Below are 19,662 nucleotides of genomic sequence, written 5' to 3'. Positions count from 1 at the left end.
ACTAGTGCAGTGCACGTTCTGTATGTGGCACATTTTAGGCTATATAGTTTTCACAGTAATAAAACAGTGAAGAATGAGTCCCTACGTATAATGCTCCATCATTTGCCTCATTCTCAGTATAATCTGCATTATAGAAAATGTCATTGTCTGTCCTAACCCCATAAATTCTGGTATTTAACTCCAGAGAAGTAAGGGATAGTCTGACATTGGCATAACTTTGTATAAAGGTAAAGACCACGTGGGCCTCTACCCCCTGTGCAACTTTTAATATTACATGTCTCTGGCTCAAAAATGTATTTTAATGTAGAGATTTCTTCTGTTCACTGCCTATTTTATTTTGCTTTACAGTTTACAGAAAGTATGACAGCTAGTGACGACTACCATTCCCTGACCCAGGGTCTCTCTAGCCTGGATTTCTCTGGGAACCATGTACCTTGCAAACTTCTCCTGAGTGGTGACACTGCATTCCCAGTGCTTGTAAGTCCATCACAAGACGTCCTTATTGGTGCTGGTTCCTATGGCATGGGAAGGGTTGTTGTCCTGGGTAATGAGTTATATTTAAGCCAGCCGCAATTCATAGATTTCCTGAAAAATGCAATATCTTGGCTGAAGCCATCCTCAAGAACGGTCATTGGTGTCACCGCCAGTGTCAGTAGCCTAGAAGAGACTCTCTCTTCCATTGGATACCAAGTTGAGAAGAATGCTAGCCCTAACGAAGATCTGGCAGTGCTCTGTACATCCGGATATGATGACAGTGAAGCAAATGAGATTGTCTCATTTGTGAGAAGAGGTGGGGGTTTGCTTATTGGAGCACAAGCTTACCAATGGGCTGCTGACCACAAACAAGACAACGTTCTGTGTAATTTTCCTGGAAACAAAATTACATCTGTGGCTGGGATCTACTTCACTGACCTGTATGGAGAGAAAGGAAATTTCTGTGTGAGCAAAAACATGCAATGGTGCCCATTTTACAAAGAGTAAGTATGGTAATATACATATTTATGGTTGCATTATTCAAATATAATAATAATAATAATAATAATAATAATAATAATAATAATAATACCATAGAAATTTCTGCCTGTCATCTAGATTCTATAGGGTATAGTTATAAAAGCTTGGAGAGAGAAAAAAGTGGAGAGAGATAAAATACCAACCAGTCAGCTACTAAATGCCATTTTCAAACAGCCTGTAACATGGCAGTTAGATGCTGATTGGTTGGTATTGTATCCCTTTCAAAGGTAATAGTGACATTTTTATTCAAAGAGTTGTAAGTTCACATCCCCAAATAGTCTGAGGATTAGTACTGAACCAGTTTTTCAGCACCAATCCCCTTTGTGTTTAGTGCTTGCTATTTAGTGGATTCAGCATATTCCTCCAATTTGGGTTGGGTATGGGTGACCAGGGCTTGGGATCCCACAGGTCACCATACCGACCCCGGGATCCCAGGGAATAGAATGCTGACAGGGGGACCAAGTACAAAGAAGCTACAGGTTCTATTCACCCTCTATGGGTGTCATGGACACCCATGAGTGGAAATAGTCTCTGTTAGTCGGCATTCCGACTGTCGGGATTAAGAGGGGGCGGGATGTAGCCGTCGATATTGTGATTGGTGGTCTCCTGACTGCTGGTCACATAACTATACCCCCTCCAGTTTGGATTTTTGGCTGGAGAACAACAATTTTTTTTTTACTTTCTTTTTTTGCGGTTTACTATATATTCTGAGTGTCGTAACCCTACTCTCCCTTTGACAATCACCAATATTATCCAAATGTTAACAAAAGGAGAGTTACATTATTACTGAAAATCCCCTTCCCAGGAAAGTGTTTGTATAAGAGCTACATTCCACTCCTGGTATTGTGTTCCTATTAAAAAAAACAAAAATGCTTATACACAGTTATACCTATATGCACACACTGGCCATCATGCAAATGCTACTATACAAGCCCACTGCTATTGGCAGGGCCAGCCAAGGGCACAAGCACTCACTGGCAGGCAGCAGCACAGGTACCAAGTGACTCCCAACATGTCAAATAACAGCAGCCAATCCCAGAGTAGGGATGGCCATCAGCTATTGATGTTTCAAAAACATTGATGGTAACTACTTTTAGTATCAATGGGGGAGAACCAGATGGTTTCCCACCATCGATGATAAAGAGTTTTTTGCCTATTCTCCAGAGTGTCAGGGACATGGATCATATATCCGCCCCTGACACACATGAAGCCATGCCCCTGGTTCCTGATTGGCCCGTGACTCACTCAATATTTAAGGGTGACCATCGATGGGTAAAACCATTGATGGTTCCCTTACAGAGGGTTTCCCACCATTGAGGTTATCCATCAATGGTACCATCGTTGCATAACCCACCGATGGCCATCCATGTCCCAGAGTCAGGCCAGAGGCGCCACCTACAGCTCACGCTACACACACAGCCTGACCTCGATGACATCACCTGCAGTTGCACAGCACAGCCGTGGGACCTCCGAGGGCAGGCAGCGCCGGAGGCGAGTACTAGTGCTCAGAGCTGCCCGTGCTGAAAGCAGATATGCGCAAGCGCCCCTTAATGCCAAAAATCCCAGGATTAGAGGCACAGATCTGGGATTGGCCTACCTAATTAAGATCGTATTATTTTTTTAATTTGCGCTTCTTTTGTTATGTTGGTTTATACTTGAGGATGGTAATTCTTTTCTTGAATTTGAGCTAAGTTCATTATTGTTATCATTATTGTTATCTATTTCAGCTGTTGGTTACAAGTAAATTACGATCTGACTAAAGGGCTCTACACACTTAAAGATTTTACTGAACGATATGAACGTTCTCGTTCATTAATGAATGAGAACTCATTCATATCCTTCAGTGTGCAGGCACCAGCAATGACCGATGCGCGGCCCTGCGCTCGTTCATCATTGGTGCTGTCTCGTTCATACCTGCAGGCCAATATGGACAATCTCATCCATATTTGCAGGGCTATGGAGCCGGGTGACAGGGGGAGTTAAGAAACGTCACTCCCCCCGTCAGTCCGTCCGTCTCCCACGCCGCCTGGTCGCTTGACGGCCGTATCGGCCATCGGGCAGCTTGGCGGTGGGTCACCGATTGTGTAGGGCCCTCTGTCCTAGTTCAATGTTGCTTCCTGTTGTGATATTGAAAGGCTTTTTATCTCTGTTACTCTGACATGTTTTGCATTGCTGATGGCTGCATGTGTATATTATTGTGTTTGACACAGGTTGAACTTTTCAGCAGATTTAAAGCAACTCATGGAAGGTGTTCAAAATGTGGACATCACTGGGGGTGGCCTTCTCTCCGAACTTCTGCTTCATGGACCTCTGACATTCCCAGTAGGTCTGACCAATAACAATCAATGTTTCATTGGCGCTGGATACTATGGCAAAGGGCGTGTTTTTGTGGGAACACATGAAGGCATGCTACTCAGACCAGAATTCAAGACCCTCATTCTGAACGCCATATCATGGCTGGGAAAGGGGAAAAAGGGAACAATTGGTGTTAACTCAAATTATCGAGGTCTTGTACCTGTATTACAGAATGGAGGATTCATTTGTGAAATATCACAACTGCTTTCTAAGCACAGTGTATACTGCTGTACATCTTACAGTGACAAAGAGGCAAACAAAATCAATCGGTTTGTGGCAGAAGGAGGAGGCCTGTTCATTGCTGGCCATGCTTGGTACTGGTCCTATTCTAATCCAAATGTGAACTCTGAATACCCAGGAAACAAAATCCTCAACAAGTTTGGAATTACAATTCTGTCGACAACAGTTAAAGCAGGAGTATATAAGAGTCTGGATCCTCAGGCAACTGCTAACACTTACCACTTCCCTAGAGCAGTCAGCCAATTGTTGTGTGACCTGCAGGGTGGAGCAAATCTGAAGGCTCCTCTGGATAGTTGGTTGTCACAGCTCACACAGGATACCATACAATTTATGAAGGTGCCAGAAAGCCCTCTAATTTCATTGCTGCAGCATGAGCTGGTATCTGTAGTAGAGGGCTATAAACTGCCTGAGGTTAGTAAAAGGTGTCCAGTGAAAAATGGCTCCAAGGAAGCTTTCCTGCTATGTCTGGCCCAAGATCTCAGCAGCTTTGTTAAACTAGATGACCAAGAATTGAAAAATTTGCTGGACCAACCTGCTGTCACTGTGCAGATTGATGCTACAAACACTGGTACAGTATTATTGTCTAACATACTATATATATATATATATCAATGAACAAGTTCAAGAATTGTGCATTTGCAAAGAAAGCCATTAATGTTTGATCACCTCCCTGGGGTGAAATCATATAGTGCCATGCCGACATTTACAGGACCCTTTTCAGGGCTGGTAGGTTCCAAACACTATCTGAAGATAAACCACATGAGCATTATATTCTGATGCAACGTGGATATCTTAATCTTTGAAAAAGGTCTTGGTTGTGGTCCAATATGTTGGCATCGCAACTCAGGGCCAGATTAATGGCTACATTGTTTGAGCTGAAAATGATCAAAGCTGAAGAGCTGTTACCAGTGCAGTGTGGTCGTGGCCAATCTCACATGGGTGTGTACACCCTCTACACTAATAGTCCCAATATCTTCCTAAATATGGAAAAAGTTGAATAATTGCATCATTTTGTGAGAAAAGGAGAAACAGAATTTTATGGCCAACACAGTGCCATTACCATGCAGTCTTGATGATGGGCATATTTTTATGTGGAGGTCTGGAGCTGGAGTCCCATTTGCTCCATTGTTAACCTGGCTTTAATGGCACTGTGGGACTTTTACAGTCAGATGATAAAACAGTAATGGCTTTTTATAACAAAAATATGGTGAGTGCTTATTTCTTGAGCATTTCTAGTGGGCTGAAATAAGTGCTCCTGTTTGTGTGCATAGAAAGAAAAATGTGTTTATTTGTCTGTTTGCAAAGTTGAATGTATCTTGTGCGTCTGCTTCCTATCTGTACTCTTAATCTGCCAACAGTCATCAGTGTCCATTTCATACTTTGGTGTAAAAGATCTGTCTGACAACAGGCATATTGTCATTTAAATAAATTCAGTACCCAAAAAGCATAAACAATGTGCACACCAGCTTATAAAATAAAAAAAGAAATATTGTCTCACCCATTCACATTCAGCAAAAGACAAAAGATTGCTGTATGGTGCTATAACGGATTAAAAAATAAATATATATAAAAAAATATAAGTGCAAACCATCTATGTATGACGAACCATGATATTTACAAGAGACCATTCTTTCAAACCTTTTATTCAACATAGTTATTGACTCCCTTATGAGAAAACTATAATCTTGGATCACTTTTCGTGGAATCCAATTGGGATCCCAAGAGGTTAAGAGGTTTTGCAGATTATCTGCCTTTGTATATTTCTCGTCCAGAATTACCATTTTCCTCTATTTAGAGAAAAAGTTGGGTAATTTGGCTTGGTCTCGGGATTCAATATTAATTATGCTAAATCACATGCCTTACTCCTAGGCCCCACCGCACAGGTTTTATGGAGTGCTGATCTTCAGATCTCTAGGGCTCCAAAAGTTTTTTACAAATTTGGTAATTTACTTACCAAAGAATGTGCAAGATTTATATAATCTTAATATGTCCAGCGTCATTAATGAAGCAGGAGGATTTACTGAATGGAATAATTTAATGTTCTCTTACATGGGTAGGATACATCTGATTAAAATTATAGCATTTCTGAATCTATTACAGGTTGAGTATCCCTTATCCAAAATGCTTGGGACCAGAGGTATTTTGGATATTGGATTTTTCCATATTTTGGAATATTTGCATACCATAATGAGATATCATGGTGAAGAGACCTAGGTCTAAGCACAGAATGCATTTATGTTACATATACACCTTATACACACAGCCTGAAGGTCATTTTAGCCAATATTTTTTATAACTTTGTGCATTAAACAAAGTGTGTCTACATTCACACAATTCATTTATGTTTCATATACACCTTATACACACAGCCTGAAGGTCATTTAATACAATATTATTAATAACTTTGTGTATTAAACAAAGTTTGTGTACATTGAGCCATCAAAAAACAAAGGTTTCACTATCTCACTCCCACTCAAAAAAGTCCGTATTTCGGAATATTCCGTATTTCGGAATATTTGGATATGGGATACTCAACCTGTATACCTGCTTCAAATGTTGCCTATTTTATTGTCCATGGGAGATGAGAAACTCATTTATGGTGCGTTTTGTAAATTTATATGACAGAACATAAAGCCTAGAATGAGTTTACTGAAGCTGCAACAATCCCCAGCTACTGGAGGTGTTAGCTTCCCTAATCTGAAACTATATAACCATGCCAATATATCCGCGATTGGATTGACCACGCAAATTTAGACACAATTTCTGATGTTGAACAGTCCTTTTTACCTCATCAAACCATCTCTCATTTTAACACAACCATAAACAAAAACTTCAAAAGGACATTATTCAAAACCCTCTATTAATGACGGCCTGGACCGTGTGGCTACACGCTGTTATCACCACTATCTGCTAACCCAGAATTTCAAAAGGGTCAGACCACATAGTCATTTATCTCCTGGTGTCCGTGAGGTATCACTAATATTAGAGCTTTAGCGGATGTCAACATTCAAGCGCCCTGCGCATACAGTCCATTGTAGATAAATACACAGTATAGAATTCACAGATTTTTGCACTGTATCAAGCTCAGCACTATGTTGGCTCAGTTAATTGGCATCTCACTCTTCACAATTGGTCCAATACCCACTAAAAGCTTTTGCAAGCTCCTACAGACTTGGAGAAAATTAATGAGGGAATATCTTCCTGGCTACAGACATTTCCTCATATCCTCCTAGAACAGCTTCTAAAAACATTCTCTTATTCAATATACACTATGTCTTCTCCCATGTATAGAGAAATGTTTTATTAGATATATCATGAAGGGAATCATTACGATCATCATAGATTCTTAGTTGGCGTTTCAGAGACTGGGACTTGACCCAAATGTGGAGCAGTGGATTTATTGATTTATTTATTACAAGTTATTTATATAGCGCACACATATTCCGCAGTGCAGTGGATGCTAAGTTTGTGGACTGCTTTTGGGAATGCCTCGTTAAAATTAATTTCTGGCAGCAAGTACCTACTTATTTAATTACTTGCATTTGTCAGTGGAGTTGACAATTTTAGATATCATTCCCCCATTCATTATATTCTTACAGGGTAGTAGAAAACGCCTACTTATTATATTTGTATTCACACAAGAGTGTATTATAGAAATGTGGATCCATAATTACCCCCCTTCCCACTATATCTTTGTTCTACGCTAAACTGTTTAAAGTCTGCCGCATTGATTGGCTGGAAGTCACCCTACACAAAGATACCAGCATTGGGAAGATTATACAGTATACGTATAGACTCGCTAAACACTGATATAAAATTACAATGACATAAATGCTTCCACTCAGATCGACGGTATGAAACCAGTCAACTACTAGGTGATGTTCCAACTGTTGATGGGTTTACCAGTATTAGGTCGACACCATATTGTCGACATACATTAGGTCGACGGGTACAAAAGGTCAACATGGTACCCCCCTGGGGCTCACATGTGGCAGGCTTCTCACGACGCATGGCGTATTGAGGCTAGGTATATGAGTACACATCTGTATATGTTGTATTTGCAGATATTCCATCAGATTTCCGAATACACTGTGCTGTGAGAATGACACATGCTCCATGTGGATGTGTGTTTTTTAGATTTTATTATTGTTCTAATTAATGTTACAATGTGCGTCATATTGTATTTTTTTACACTTCTAGCAATGGTCTCTTGAAAATCTGTCATGTTGTTCAACACTCGTAGAAAGTTTCAAAAAGTTCCAGTACTCGTAGAAAGTTTACTCTTTATTTTTTTATATTTAATATTTTAAACTTTAAATCTCTGCTTATGCCCAACTCTGGATAACACGCAATTGCGTCAACATGGCCTCACTGAACTGTGCCTACATGAGCACTTCCTGTTACACCCCATTGCCACCTCAGTTGCAAGTAGAGAAGCAGGTGAAGTGCGCATGTCTCTGCACCAGTTCCGGAACATTGGTAATGCAAAAACACACAAGATTTCTTTAAGATAAATTCTGATTCATGGCAATTATGTTTGATCAGAAGGATTATTGAGAAATATATGTAGTGACACTGATACTCTGCCCCAGGTGGCGATGCATGGAGAAGTACTGGACTCTACCTCCCTCCCAGGAAAACAGCAGTACTTCTGTTTCCAGACTCAGTCTTGGGGAAAGGTCTTCAGGTAATGTTTCTTTATATTGAATAATACAATTTTATTTACAACATTCTTTTCTTTTAATTCAATAGTTAGACCATGGACTGTGTTTTGCTATTAGTTAAATTGTATACCTTCTAAATGTCTATTTAGTAGGACAGCTCTGAGTCATGGGCCTTATTGGTTTTATTTGGCCAAATTAGAGGCGGGATTAGGGATGGGCCTATTTTGACCAGATTATATATGTTTCAGTGTTGGGGGTAATGGTAATGTAAGGTAGCAAAAAGTAAGATTATGATGATTGTGTAGGTATCGTTCCATCTGATAGTTTGACTGTTTAATATCTTTTGTGTCATTATTCAGGCCAAATAAACTACCTCTGCTCATTATAAATTATCTCTTTGAAATATTATTTACATGACAATCCGTTAAATTAATTGTTTAGTGCTGACTACATAGTACAGAGGGAGAGTGGGTTAGCACATATCAACATACATGATAAGATGTATGTAACATACACAATATGGACAAAAGTATTCAGAATGCCAGGCCATTACATCAACAGGGACACAGTAATGACATTGTATTCAAATGCATATACTTTAATATGGAGCTGGTTCCCCTTTTGCAGCTATAATAACTTCCACTCTTCTTGGAAGGCTTTCCACAATATTTTGGAGTGTTTCTGTGGGAATTTGTGCCTGTTTATACTGTAGAGCATTTATGAAGTTGGGCACTGATGTTGGACGATTAGGCCTGGCAATCTCCATTCCACTTCATCCCAAAGGAAGTCAATTGGGTTGAGGTCATAGCTCTGTGAGGGCCTGTCAGGTTTTTCCACACTGAACTCATCAAAACAAGTCTTTTTAGTCCTTGCTTTGTGCACAGTCATGTTGGAATAGAAAAGGGTCTTCCCCAAACTGTTGCCATGAAGTTGGAAGCATAGCATTGTCCAAAATGTCTTGGTATGCTGAAGCATTAAGATTGCTCTTCATTGGATATAAGAGGCCTAGCCTAAACCCTTAAAAACAGCCCCATACCATTTTCCCTCCTCCACAAATCTTCACAGTTGTCGTAATGCAGTCAGGTAGGTAACGTTCTCCCAGCATCTGCCAAACTCAAATTCACCCATCTGACTGCCAAACAGAGAAGCATGAGTCATAACTCCACATAACACGTTCCCACTGCTCCACAGTCCAGTATCGGTGTGCTTTACACCACTTCATCTGATGCATGGCATTGGACTTGGTGATGTGAGGCTTGCATGCAGCTGCTCAGACATGGAAACCCATTCCATTAAGCTCCAGCTGCACAGTTTTTTTGCTTACATTAATGCCAGTGGAAGTTCTGATCTCTTCAGCAATGGAATTAGCAGAGCTTGGCTGACTTTTACGAACCATGCGCCTTAGCAGACGTTGACCCCGCTCTGTGATTTTATGTGGTTTCCCACTTCATGGCTAAGTTGCTGTTGTCTCTAAACGCTTCTACTTTCTGGTAATATCACATTCAGTTGACTGTGATATATCCAGCAGGGATGAAATTTTATGAACCATCTTATTGCAAAGGTGGCATCCTTTAACAGTACCACGCTTGAAATCACTGAGCTCTTCAGAATGATCCATTTTGTATCAGAAATGTTTGCAAATGGAGACTGCATAGCTAGGTGCTTGATTTTATACACTTGTGGCAACGGGTCTGATTGAAACACCTGAATTCTAACAGGTGTGGCCAAATACTTTTGTCCACATAGTGTATGTGCTAGCAGCAGGTCCCCAGGGATCGGAAGCACTGCGTCTATCATAGGCGCTATGCAGCACCATGGGCTCAGCATTTGGCATAACTCTCCTTCTAACCCCCCCCATCCCACCCCACCCCTCTACCTGACTCCCATTTGATAAGTTTCACTGGAGTCTGGGGGAAGACTTTGAAGGAAACTGAAGCCGAATGCTGCGCCCTGGGGGCAGCGGCAGCTGTGATAGACACATGACTGATGATCCCCGAAGACCTGCAGCCAGCACATATGTTACAAAAGTCTCAGCATGTATGTTGATATGCGCTAACCCGCTCCCCCTCTGTACTATGTATGTAGTCGGCACTGCAACTGTCGCTGTGTTTTCAATTTTCCGAGCATTAGAGAGGCTAATGGGAGACTAAACTCCACCTACTGTGTATGAAATACTGTTCCACTACTCTGAGAAAGACTCAACTCAACTGCAGTCAGGCATACAATAATTACTGTATTAGCAAATTTATTTGCATAAAAAAATGACCCCTTCTGTCTGTGTAGTTCCTATCTATCATATCCTTTTGGTATGTATTACAGGTTCAGGTTGGTTGTCATACAGATAACCTGAGTAGCCAAAATCAGCTGTGCCGTGCTCCAGTGGTTGTCTTAAAGAAGAGTGTTACTGATCAGAGGGTTGTGGTCTCCTCTGTCTGGGGAGGCCTGCTGTACATTATTGTGAAGGGAAACAGCAATCTGGGGATGATTTCAGTATCAGTGCATGGAGCAGAACTGGCTCCAACCTATATAAAAGGTAAGCGTGGGATACCTTTATTACAACTTTTCTAACACATACGTTGCATAGCATTAAACAATGTTTCGGTTCAAAGTCAGAACATGGGACCCCCTGGGTTAGTATAACTAAACTGCTTCAGAACATCACCAAACTTATTCAGAACATCAAAACATGGACGCTCGCAGGCTCACTTCGGGCATGGTGTCTTGCTCTGCTTACCACACTTCGGGCACAGTGTAGTATTCCCGGTAGGCGTCCACGTGGATAGTGTTCTGAGGCAGTTTAGTTATGCTAGCCCAGGGGGGGTCCCATTTTCACATAATATGAAATAGGATTGCTGCGCTTCATATAATAACAATGCACATATTTGGCGAGATGTAATAGAGTCCGAGATCGCCGGAGGTGCGGGACACCGGCTGAACTTGGGCGCTTTTTTAAAGGGGCAATTACTTATAAGGCAAAATCATGCCGTTTCAGAAAAAGTCATAGCTCTACAGGCATCCCAGACCTCCGGCGATCTCAGACTCCATTAAATCCCACTGTAAACCATACAGTATGTGCATTGTTAATGTATGAAGCACAGCAATCCTATTTCATATTACATTAAATTAGGCATGTCTACAATGTAGCATACTGATTACTGGAGAAAAAGCAGGAAAACGGTAATGTGTGTAAAATGGTCAGCAATTTTTTGACCAAAACGATGATGATGATGATGATGATGATGATGATGATGAAAGACTCAAATTGCTAATAAATTAGTAATAATGTAACATGGACCTGAATATTCATGTGTTTTTTTACAGAGATGTAAATGTTCATTGAGAAATTAAGAAAGAAAAATAGAATTTGTTTGTGACCAGCATAAGGCTGGTTAGGCAAATCCCAAATGTTACTATTTTTTTTTTTTTTTTATAACTGTTACTGGATTGTTGTGGACCAGTAAAACAATGTTTTAACATTGATGTGGAAAATATGCAGCTTACTTATTATACTTACTACTTTAATCAGTGAATTCTTTTGACTTTTCCCCTAGGCCAAACTTCCAACTCATCCTGGGTGCAAACGATTCGCAACTATCCAGCTCCTTGGGCTGAGCTGATTACAGATAACATAATCCTTACTGTCCCTTCTGAAGTAATCCGCTCATTAGATGACCCTGATGATTTAACGTCTCAGTGGGATGATGTCATGGTGGCAGTAGCTGATCTTGCTGCAATTCCAAAGAAATTTGCACGTCCTGAAAGAATCGTGGCAGATGTGCAGCTTTCCGTAGGTTGGTAGACTGCTAGCTCTCATGATTTCATGTGTTTTGGTTTTTTTTTAGGTGGTGGAAGGTCTTCTATTTTTGAAAAATGACTCATATTTTATAACATTGACCAACATTCATATATATAAAAGAATCTAATCCAAAAACACATGTAAAGTTACTTTGCAGCACACTACCCCCCAGTTTTTGTCAGCCCTCCCGAGTTACATAATGAGCACAGACATGCACTGTACATTTCCACATGTAGCTGACAATATTTTGCAATTACTTTGCATGTCCAATGAGAAACACAGCTAAATTAATCATAGATCTGTGTCAAGATACTATTACTTAATTCTTAGCTATGGTGCAATGGTGACCAAAATAAACTCTGCCTAAATACACAAACAGAATTCCCTATCAGTTTTGGGTAGCAATAATAATTATCATGAGCATATTGGGGAACATTGCCAAATAGAAAATCAGTTCACACATCTTCATGATCCCAAATCACACAACCGTTTCTCAGATGCTCCATGATCATGCCGTGACATGTGGGCCATGCTAACTATCCTGCTCCATCATTGGGAAAGCAGGGAATTAAGGGCCTGATTCAGACTTGTATGGTAATGGTTAGCGTACAAGTGAGGAAACTACGCATGTGCAGGCAGTGTCAGACTGGGACATGAAGGGCCCACCGGGGGAATGCAGTTCTAGGGGCCCATACTTTGGGGTGTGGCCAGCCTACAAAGGGTGTGTCCAGCCTCCACAGAGGCTTGAAATACACAATAGTTTAGTGCAGTGTAATGCAACATATCTACCATGTATAATACAAGTGCATAGTCTGGAACCTGATCCCTAGAGGAAGGAGTGGGCCCTCAGGCAGTGGGGCCTACCAGTGGTTTCCCTGGTATCCCTGTGGGCCAGTCCGACTCTGTGTGCAGGACCCATTCAGCGCATGTGCAGAATGGGCCCTGCTTCCTTGTACGCAGAGCCCCTAAGCCCCAGCCTAATTGACAGGGTGAGGGTGTTTGGGGATGGGGAAGAAGTGGCAACCGGGTCCGTTCCAGAAATCGGAGGCATGTCGACAAATTGTGGGAGTGCGAAAGGCAGTGTTTGTGTCTGCCGACACAGATTTACTGGCCTTAGCTGTGGATCTGAGAAGGTTACTCAGATGAGAGATGGTCCAACAGAATTATCTGATGTTGCATCTTCAGATGCAGCAGTGGCAAATGCAGGATTTCTAGAGGGGGGTTTCAAAATGCAGTCCGCAATCTCCAACTTAACAGAACATTGGAGCAAGTGCGGGACTGTGGGGGAGTGGTAGCAGAACCTAGTAATGACCCTGGACATTATTGTAAATATTTTTGTACACTGTATGCTGTAGGGAATACAGTATTAATATTTAACACTATAGATGGTCTACGGTATAGGCTGTATCAAACATTTAAATAACATAAAGAAATGGTTGGGAAAAGGTTCAACATACCATACTAAATAAATACACAAACATAACAGAACCAGTATTATACTTTCTAAGCACATATTCTCCCTTCCTGATAGCTACTCTCTGGTCCATTGCACTGCTTGAGGACTCAGATCCACACACACAGCAAAATTGTCAAAAGAAGCTGACTACCACTGGGCATGTGCAGCAGCTCTGCTCTGTCCCTTAAATTGCATGATGTGGTAGCAGCGCTAGTAATTGTATTATATGCTATAGCTGTTTCTGTCATAATTTGAGCCACTTGCCAAGAGGAGGGGGTTTTCCAGGAAACAAGAAACCCCCCTTGCGTTTGCCTATGAGCAGTGGATCACAGAAGCAGGAAGGGGGCTTCTGTTTACACAAGGCACCTCCTGCTGTTTTAGCATATTAGACAGTATTGCACAGATGCTTTCCTGCGTACAACTCTGGATGAGACCCTAAGTAGTGCATATCTCCAGTGCACGTTATCACCACTACATACATTTACTGTGCTATGTTATACCATATTTAGGATCAGCTGTGATAAAGAGAAGTGACAGGTTACAAGACATATAACTTATGTACAGTATAATACATTCAAATGTAGCAGCAAGCTCTTTCAGGCATGTGTCCCACCGCGGTCTACTACATAATGTATTGATTAGTCACTTGTTTCTAAGTTATTACAGGGTTAATCATTTTCAAACACGGGGCCAGAACAGGACCTTGCCTTCCAAAACTTTAACCCAGAACAAGACAGTACTTCCCAATACCTGCCCAGAACAGAAATGTGTCTTCACAAACACAAGCCCAGGACAAGACCTTGCCTTCCCAAACAACAGCCAGAACAGGACCTTTCCTTCCCAAACACCAATCTGAACAGGACACTTCCTTCCCAAACCCAAGCCCAGAACAGGACTTTTCCTTACCAAACACTAGCCCAGAACAAGACCATTCCTTCCCAAACACCAACCTAGAAGATGACCTTTACTTCCCAAAAACCAGCCCAGAACAGGACCTTTCCTTCCCAATCACTAGCCCAGAACAGGACCTTTCTTTCCCAAACACCAACCTAGAACAGGACCTTTCCTTCCCAAAAACCAGCCCAGAACAGGACATTTTCTTCCCAAGCACAAGCCCAGAACAGTACCTTTCCTTTCCAAACACCAGCCCATGACAGAACTTTTCCTTCCCAAACATTAGCCCAGAACAGGGTATTTTCTTCTCAAACACTAGCCTGGAACAGGACCTATCCTTCTAAAACACTAGCCCAGAACAGGACCGTTTCTTCCTTAACACCAGCAGAGGACAGGACATTTCCTTTCCAAACACTAGTCCAGAATAGGACTTATACTTCCCAGGATTTATCCTTCACAAAAACTAATTTAGAATAGTGTATGTATTATTCTTCTGAGAACTTATTCTTCCCACCAACCCATAACAAAACAGATAGTATCCTTCCTAAACACTAGCTCAAAACAGGACAGGACATCTTTCCCAGGATTTAGCCTTCCCAAACACCAACCCAAAAGGTTTCCCGTTTTTGCTCTTGTTGCTAATTGCATGAATTGCATGTTTAAAACAGTGTCAATGCACCGCAGTCAATTACTTACATGGCTTTAATATATTACTATACTGTAGGTTGGATGCATTCTGGATATCCAATAATGTGTCATCTGCAGACAGCAAAGGATATGATAGACCTTCAGCAAATAAAGAAAAGTGGATTATGGGGACATGTACATGAACTTGGTCACAATCAGCAGAAGTCTAATTGGGAATTTCCCCCTCATACCACAGAAGCCACAAATAACCTGTGGTCTGTATATGTACATGAGACGGTGCTGAACATTTCTAGGGATCGAGCTCATCCTGCTCTAAAGCCAGCTGATAGGACTGCACGTCTTACAAAGTATATAAAGGATGGAGCCAAACTGCAAGATTGGAGTATGTGGACTGCTCTTGAGACATATCTTCGGGTTTGTACAGATAAATCTTTATGTTTCAAAAATGTATAGTTTTAATTCACAAAGAGCAGAGCAAGAAAAAGGAGCACATGTGCACCTTGGCGAAACCAAATTGGGCGGTATCCTATTTGCCCCAAAGCACTTTCAGACAGTAAAAACGTTCGGATATCGCAACTAATGACTGACGGTCATTATCACGGTATCCAATTAGAGGCTATTTTTATCATCGGGTTAAATTGGACCCGCGATTGTGTGTCAACACATGGGATTGGGGTTAAATCCCTGATCACATGTGTTTTTGCGGCCCGTTATCGCGGATGTGCCTGAGGCACATTCCTGCAGCCTGAAGGAAGTTCTGCAGTCAGGAACGGGAGCAAGTAATGCATGTAGATGAGAGACACAGATCTTGTGCAGAGCGGATAGGTCGACTTGGGAGATATTTTGAGATAAGTGAAGAGATACATATTGCTGTAGTTTGGTTGATAGCATTATACGTAAGTAAAAGTATTTTATATTGAATACGGTAGAATACAGGCAGCCAACAGAGGGACTGACAAAGTGAATCAGCAGATGATGAACGTCTAGCAAGGAAGATTAGCCTTGCAGCTCTTTTTATTTTACAAGACCAGTAAGGAGACTATTGCAATAATCAATGTGAGAGATGATGAGTGCATGGATTAGAGTGTTTGCAGTGTCTTGCGTAAGAGAAGGTCTTCTTTAGGATATGTTTTTTTAGATGTATGTAACATTATTTAGAGAAAGTTTGAATGTGGGGAGCAAAGGACAGTTTGGAGTAAAATATGACACCTTGGCAGCAGGCTTGTGGGGTAGCGTTGATTGTCAAGTTATCAACAGTGATAGAGATATCAAGTTGGTAACTACTATTGGCTGGTTGAAACATTATTAATTCTGTTTTGGAAATATTAAGTTTGAGGTGGCAAGGAGACATCCAAGATGAAACAGCATAAACGCATTCAGTGATGCGGACCAGTACTGATGGTGACAAATCTAAGGAGGATAGGTAGATTTGAGTATCATCTGCACATAGAAGATACTGAAATCCAAAATAGCTGATTAGTTTGCCAAGAGATTGAGAAAAGCAACGGGCCTAAGACTGAGCCTTGCAGTACTTCAACTGATAGAGGTAGTGAAGAGGAGGTGGAATCAGAGAAGCAAATACAGAAAGAACGATTAGATAGGTAGGATAAGAACCAAGAAAGGGCTGTGTCCTGAAAACCTACAGTATTGTAGTATTTGTATGAGAAGAGAGTGGACAACAGTGTCGAAAGCAGCAGAGAGAATTAGAATTGAGTAATGGCCTTTAGACTTAGCAGTGAGTAGATCATTCACAACTTTAGTCAGTGCTGTCTCTATGAAGTGTTGGGAACGAAAGCCTGACTGAAGTGGTTCCGATAAATTGTGTGAGTTAAGAAAGTGTGTTATGCGAGTGTAGGCAAGTCTCTCAAGTAACTTGGACAGGCATGGGAGCAAAGCAATGGGACAGTAGTTAGTGAGAGAGTTAGGGTCAGAATTGTGTTTATTCAGAATTGGAGCAATCACTGCATGCTTGAACAGGGAAAGAAAGATACCAGTAGAGAGAGAGAAAGAGAAATCACAAATTATAGTCAAGGTTGGGATGAGCACAGGAGACAGAGCTTTACTGATTTGTGAGGGTATAGGATCAAGAGGAGAGGTAGTGTTGTAGGAGGATGAGAAGAGTGTTGATACTTCATCTTCATTTGTGGGATCAAGTGAAGAGAAAGTGCCAGAGGGTTCTGGTAGGGAATTGAGCATGTGACTGGCTGAGGAAAAGCATACCATTTAATTTTGGATCTTATACAAATTGTATTGTGAAGTATCTTTTTATAAATAACAATTTACTCATGTTTTTATGTACTGTATATCCTCCAGTTACAAGAGGCCTTTGGCTGGGATCCCTTCAAACACCTTTTCTCTGAATATCAGACATTGTCAAATGTCAGCAGTAACAATAAGGATAAGATGAATCTTTGGGCAGAGAAGTTCTCTCAAGCTGTTCATAAGAACCTGGCCCCATACTTCCAGGCCTGGGGGTGGCCCATTGAGGAGAAAATCATAGCCAATGTATCCACTTTGCCTGAATGGGAAGAGGATCCTATGAAGTCTTACGTCGCTTCCAAATAAATGTAACAATAAAAAAAAACCTGAACAGAATTTTAATGTTACACATATTGTTGTAAAGCGATATATATTTTATTGCAGTTTATAAAATAGTACACTGCCAATTATTTCCAGTCTCAGGAATCAAATGTGGTAAGCCTAGCTATGCACTACAGGCTATGCAGTAGTATCTAATTTATCTATGTAATTGATTAATGCTTTGGGAATCGGGAAGTACTAACCTGGTAGCATCTGCACCTATATAGCAAATAGAACATAGGCGTCATTTATAAAACTGAAAAGCTGTGACGTCCACATTACATTTCATTATGTATGAGTGCACTTACTAGTCTGCCTCATACAGTATGTACAAACATACACAAGTGCGTGGCAATATTTTGGAATTCAGAACAGCCTCAGAAAGGCAGTAATAATTATGCAGGTTTGGTTTGAAATTTAGAGTGGAAAAATGAAGTATTTTGCTTGAAAGTAAACTGTTACTGTCTTGTATTCTAAATTGATTTTTTTCTCATTAATAATTGATTGTTTTACGTCTTACATTAATAAAGAGTGTGGGAGGACATGTGGTTTGTCATTATTAGAAATGTCAAATATGCACTTTTAGCAGTTTTTTGATTACATTGGTTGAAAAGCAGGAAATAATTTACTTTGCCACATAAAGTGCACCTGGAAGATGTCAAATGTATGTCACCACAGTTATAAGCCAAGGTCTCAAATCCACCACCTTCTAGGATGTTTAGAGATCTTCATACCCTCCAACTGTAATTTTTTAATAGGTACAGTACCTTTTTTTCATGGTCTGTACCGATTTTTGGCTCTCCAAACTTCCATTGAAAGAATAGGAAAAGGGTCGTGACCACGCCCCTTTACCCATGGCCACACCCCCTTTCTCATTTGTACCGATTTTTATGTGTCAAATGTTGGAGGGTATGGATCTGTACTTCCACCTACAATCGCTATCGCTGACTGTTTGTGACATCAGCGATGCCAATTGTATGTGCAGGAGTGAGTGCATTGTCCCAGCATACACAGACTGGCAGCCCATCCTTCTAGTGAGAGCTTGCATAGTAAAAGGAAAGGGTGATTAGTTAGAGTGTGAATGAAGAAGGATACATGGAAGATGGGTAGAGAAGATGAGTGGCAAGTTATGAGGAGGGCTGGTAAACTTTAATGAAAAGTTGTGGCTTTAGGACATGCCTAAAATTGTGGAGAATGGTAGAAAGTCTGACTTAGGGGTCTATTTACTAGAGATGTGCACTTGAAATTTTTCGGGTTTTGTGTTTTGGTTTTGGGTTCGGTTCCGCGGCTGTGTTTTGGGTTCAACCGCGTTTTGGCAAAACCTCACCGAATTTTTTTTGTCGGATTCGGGTGTGTTTTGGATTCGGGTATTTTTTTCAAAAAACACTAAAAAACAGCTTAAATCATAGAATTTGGGGGTCATTTTGATCCCAAAGTATTATTAACCTCAAAAACCATAATTTCCACTCATTTTCAGTCTATTCTGAATACCTCACAATATTATTTTTAGTCCTAAAATTTGCACCGAGGTCGCTGGATGACTAAGCTAAGCGACCCTAGTGGCCGACACAAACACCTGGCCCATCTAGGAGTGTCACTGCAGTGTCACGCAGGATGGCCCTTCCAAAAAATACTCCCCAAACAGCACATGACGCAAAGAAAAAAAGAGGCACAATGAGGTAGCTGTGTGAGTAAGATAAGCGACCCTAGTGGCCGACACAAACACCTGGCCCATCTAGGAGTGGCACTGCAGTGTCACGCAGGATGGCCCTTCCAAAAAACCCTCCCCAAACAGCACATGACGCAAAGAAAAAAAGAGGCGCAATGAGGTAGCTGTGTGAGTAAGATAAGCGACCCTAGTGGCCGACACAAACACCTGGCCCATCTAGGAGTGGCACTGCAGTGTCACGCAGGATGGCCCTTCCAAAAAACCCTCCCCAAACAGCACATGACGCAAAGAAAAAAAGAGGCGCAATGAGGTAGCTGTGTGAGTAAGATAAGCGACCCTAGTGGCC

General features: G+C 41.2%; 1 protein-coding gene across 1 annotated transcript; it reads left to right on the top strand.

Moving 5' to 3' along the window:
• The first annotated feature begins 360 nt into the window (after positions 1-360).
• Positions 361-17,653, top strand: LOC134935277 (TRPM8 channel-associated factor homolog). Its single transcript, XM_063930439.1, has 7 exons — positions 361-977; positions 3,225-4,177; positions 8,202-8,296; positions 10,593-10,806; positions 11,825-12,064; positions 15,144-15,481; positions 17,381-17,653. The coding sequence occupies exons 1-7, from the start codon at positions 361-363 to the stop codon at positions 17,630-17,632; spliced, it is 2,709 nt and encodes a 902-aa protein (XP_063786509.1). The 3' UTR covers positions 17,633-17,653.
• Positions 17,654-19,662: the final 2,009 nt, after the last annotated feature.

Source organism: Pseudophryne corroboree, chromosome 6 (genome assembly GCF_028390025.1).
Source record: "Pseudophryne corroboree isolate aPseCor3 chromosome 6, aPseCor3.hap2, whole genome shotgun sequence".
In the NCBI taxonomy this organism is placed as follows: Eukaryota; Metazoa; Chordata; class Amphibia; order Anura; family Myobatrachidae; genus Pseudophryne; species Pseudophryne corroboree.
The sequence above is the reverse complement of the archived record's forward strand: the minus strand, read 5'-3'. Positions and strand labels throughout refer to the sequence as shown.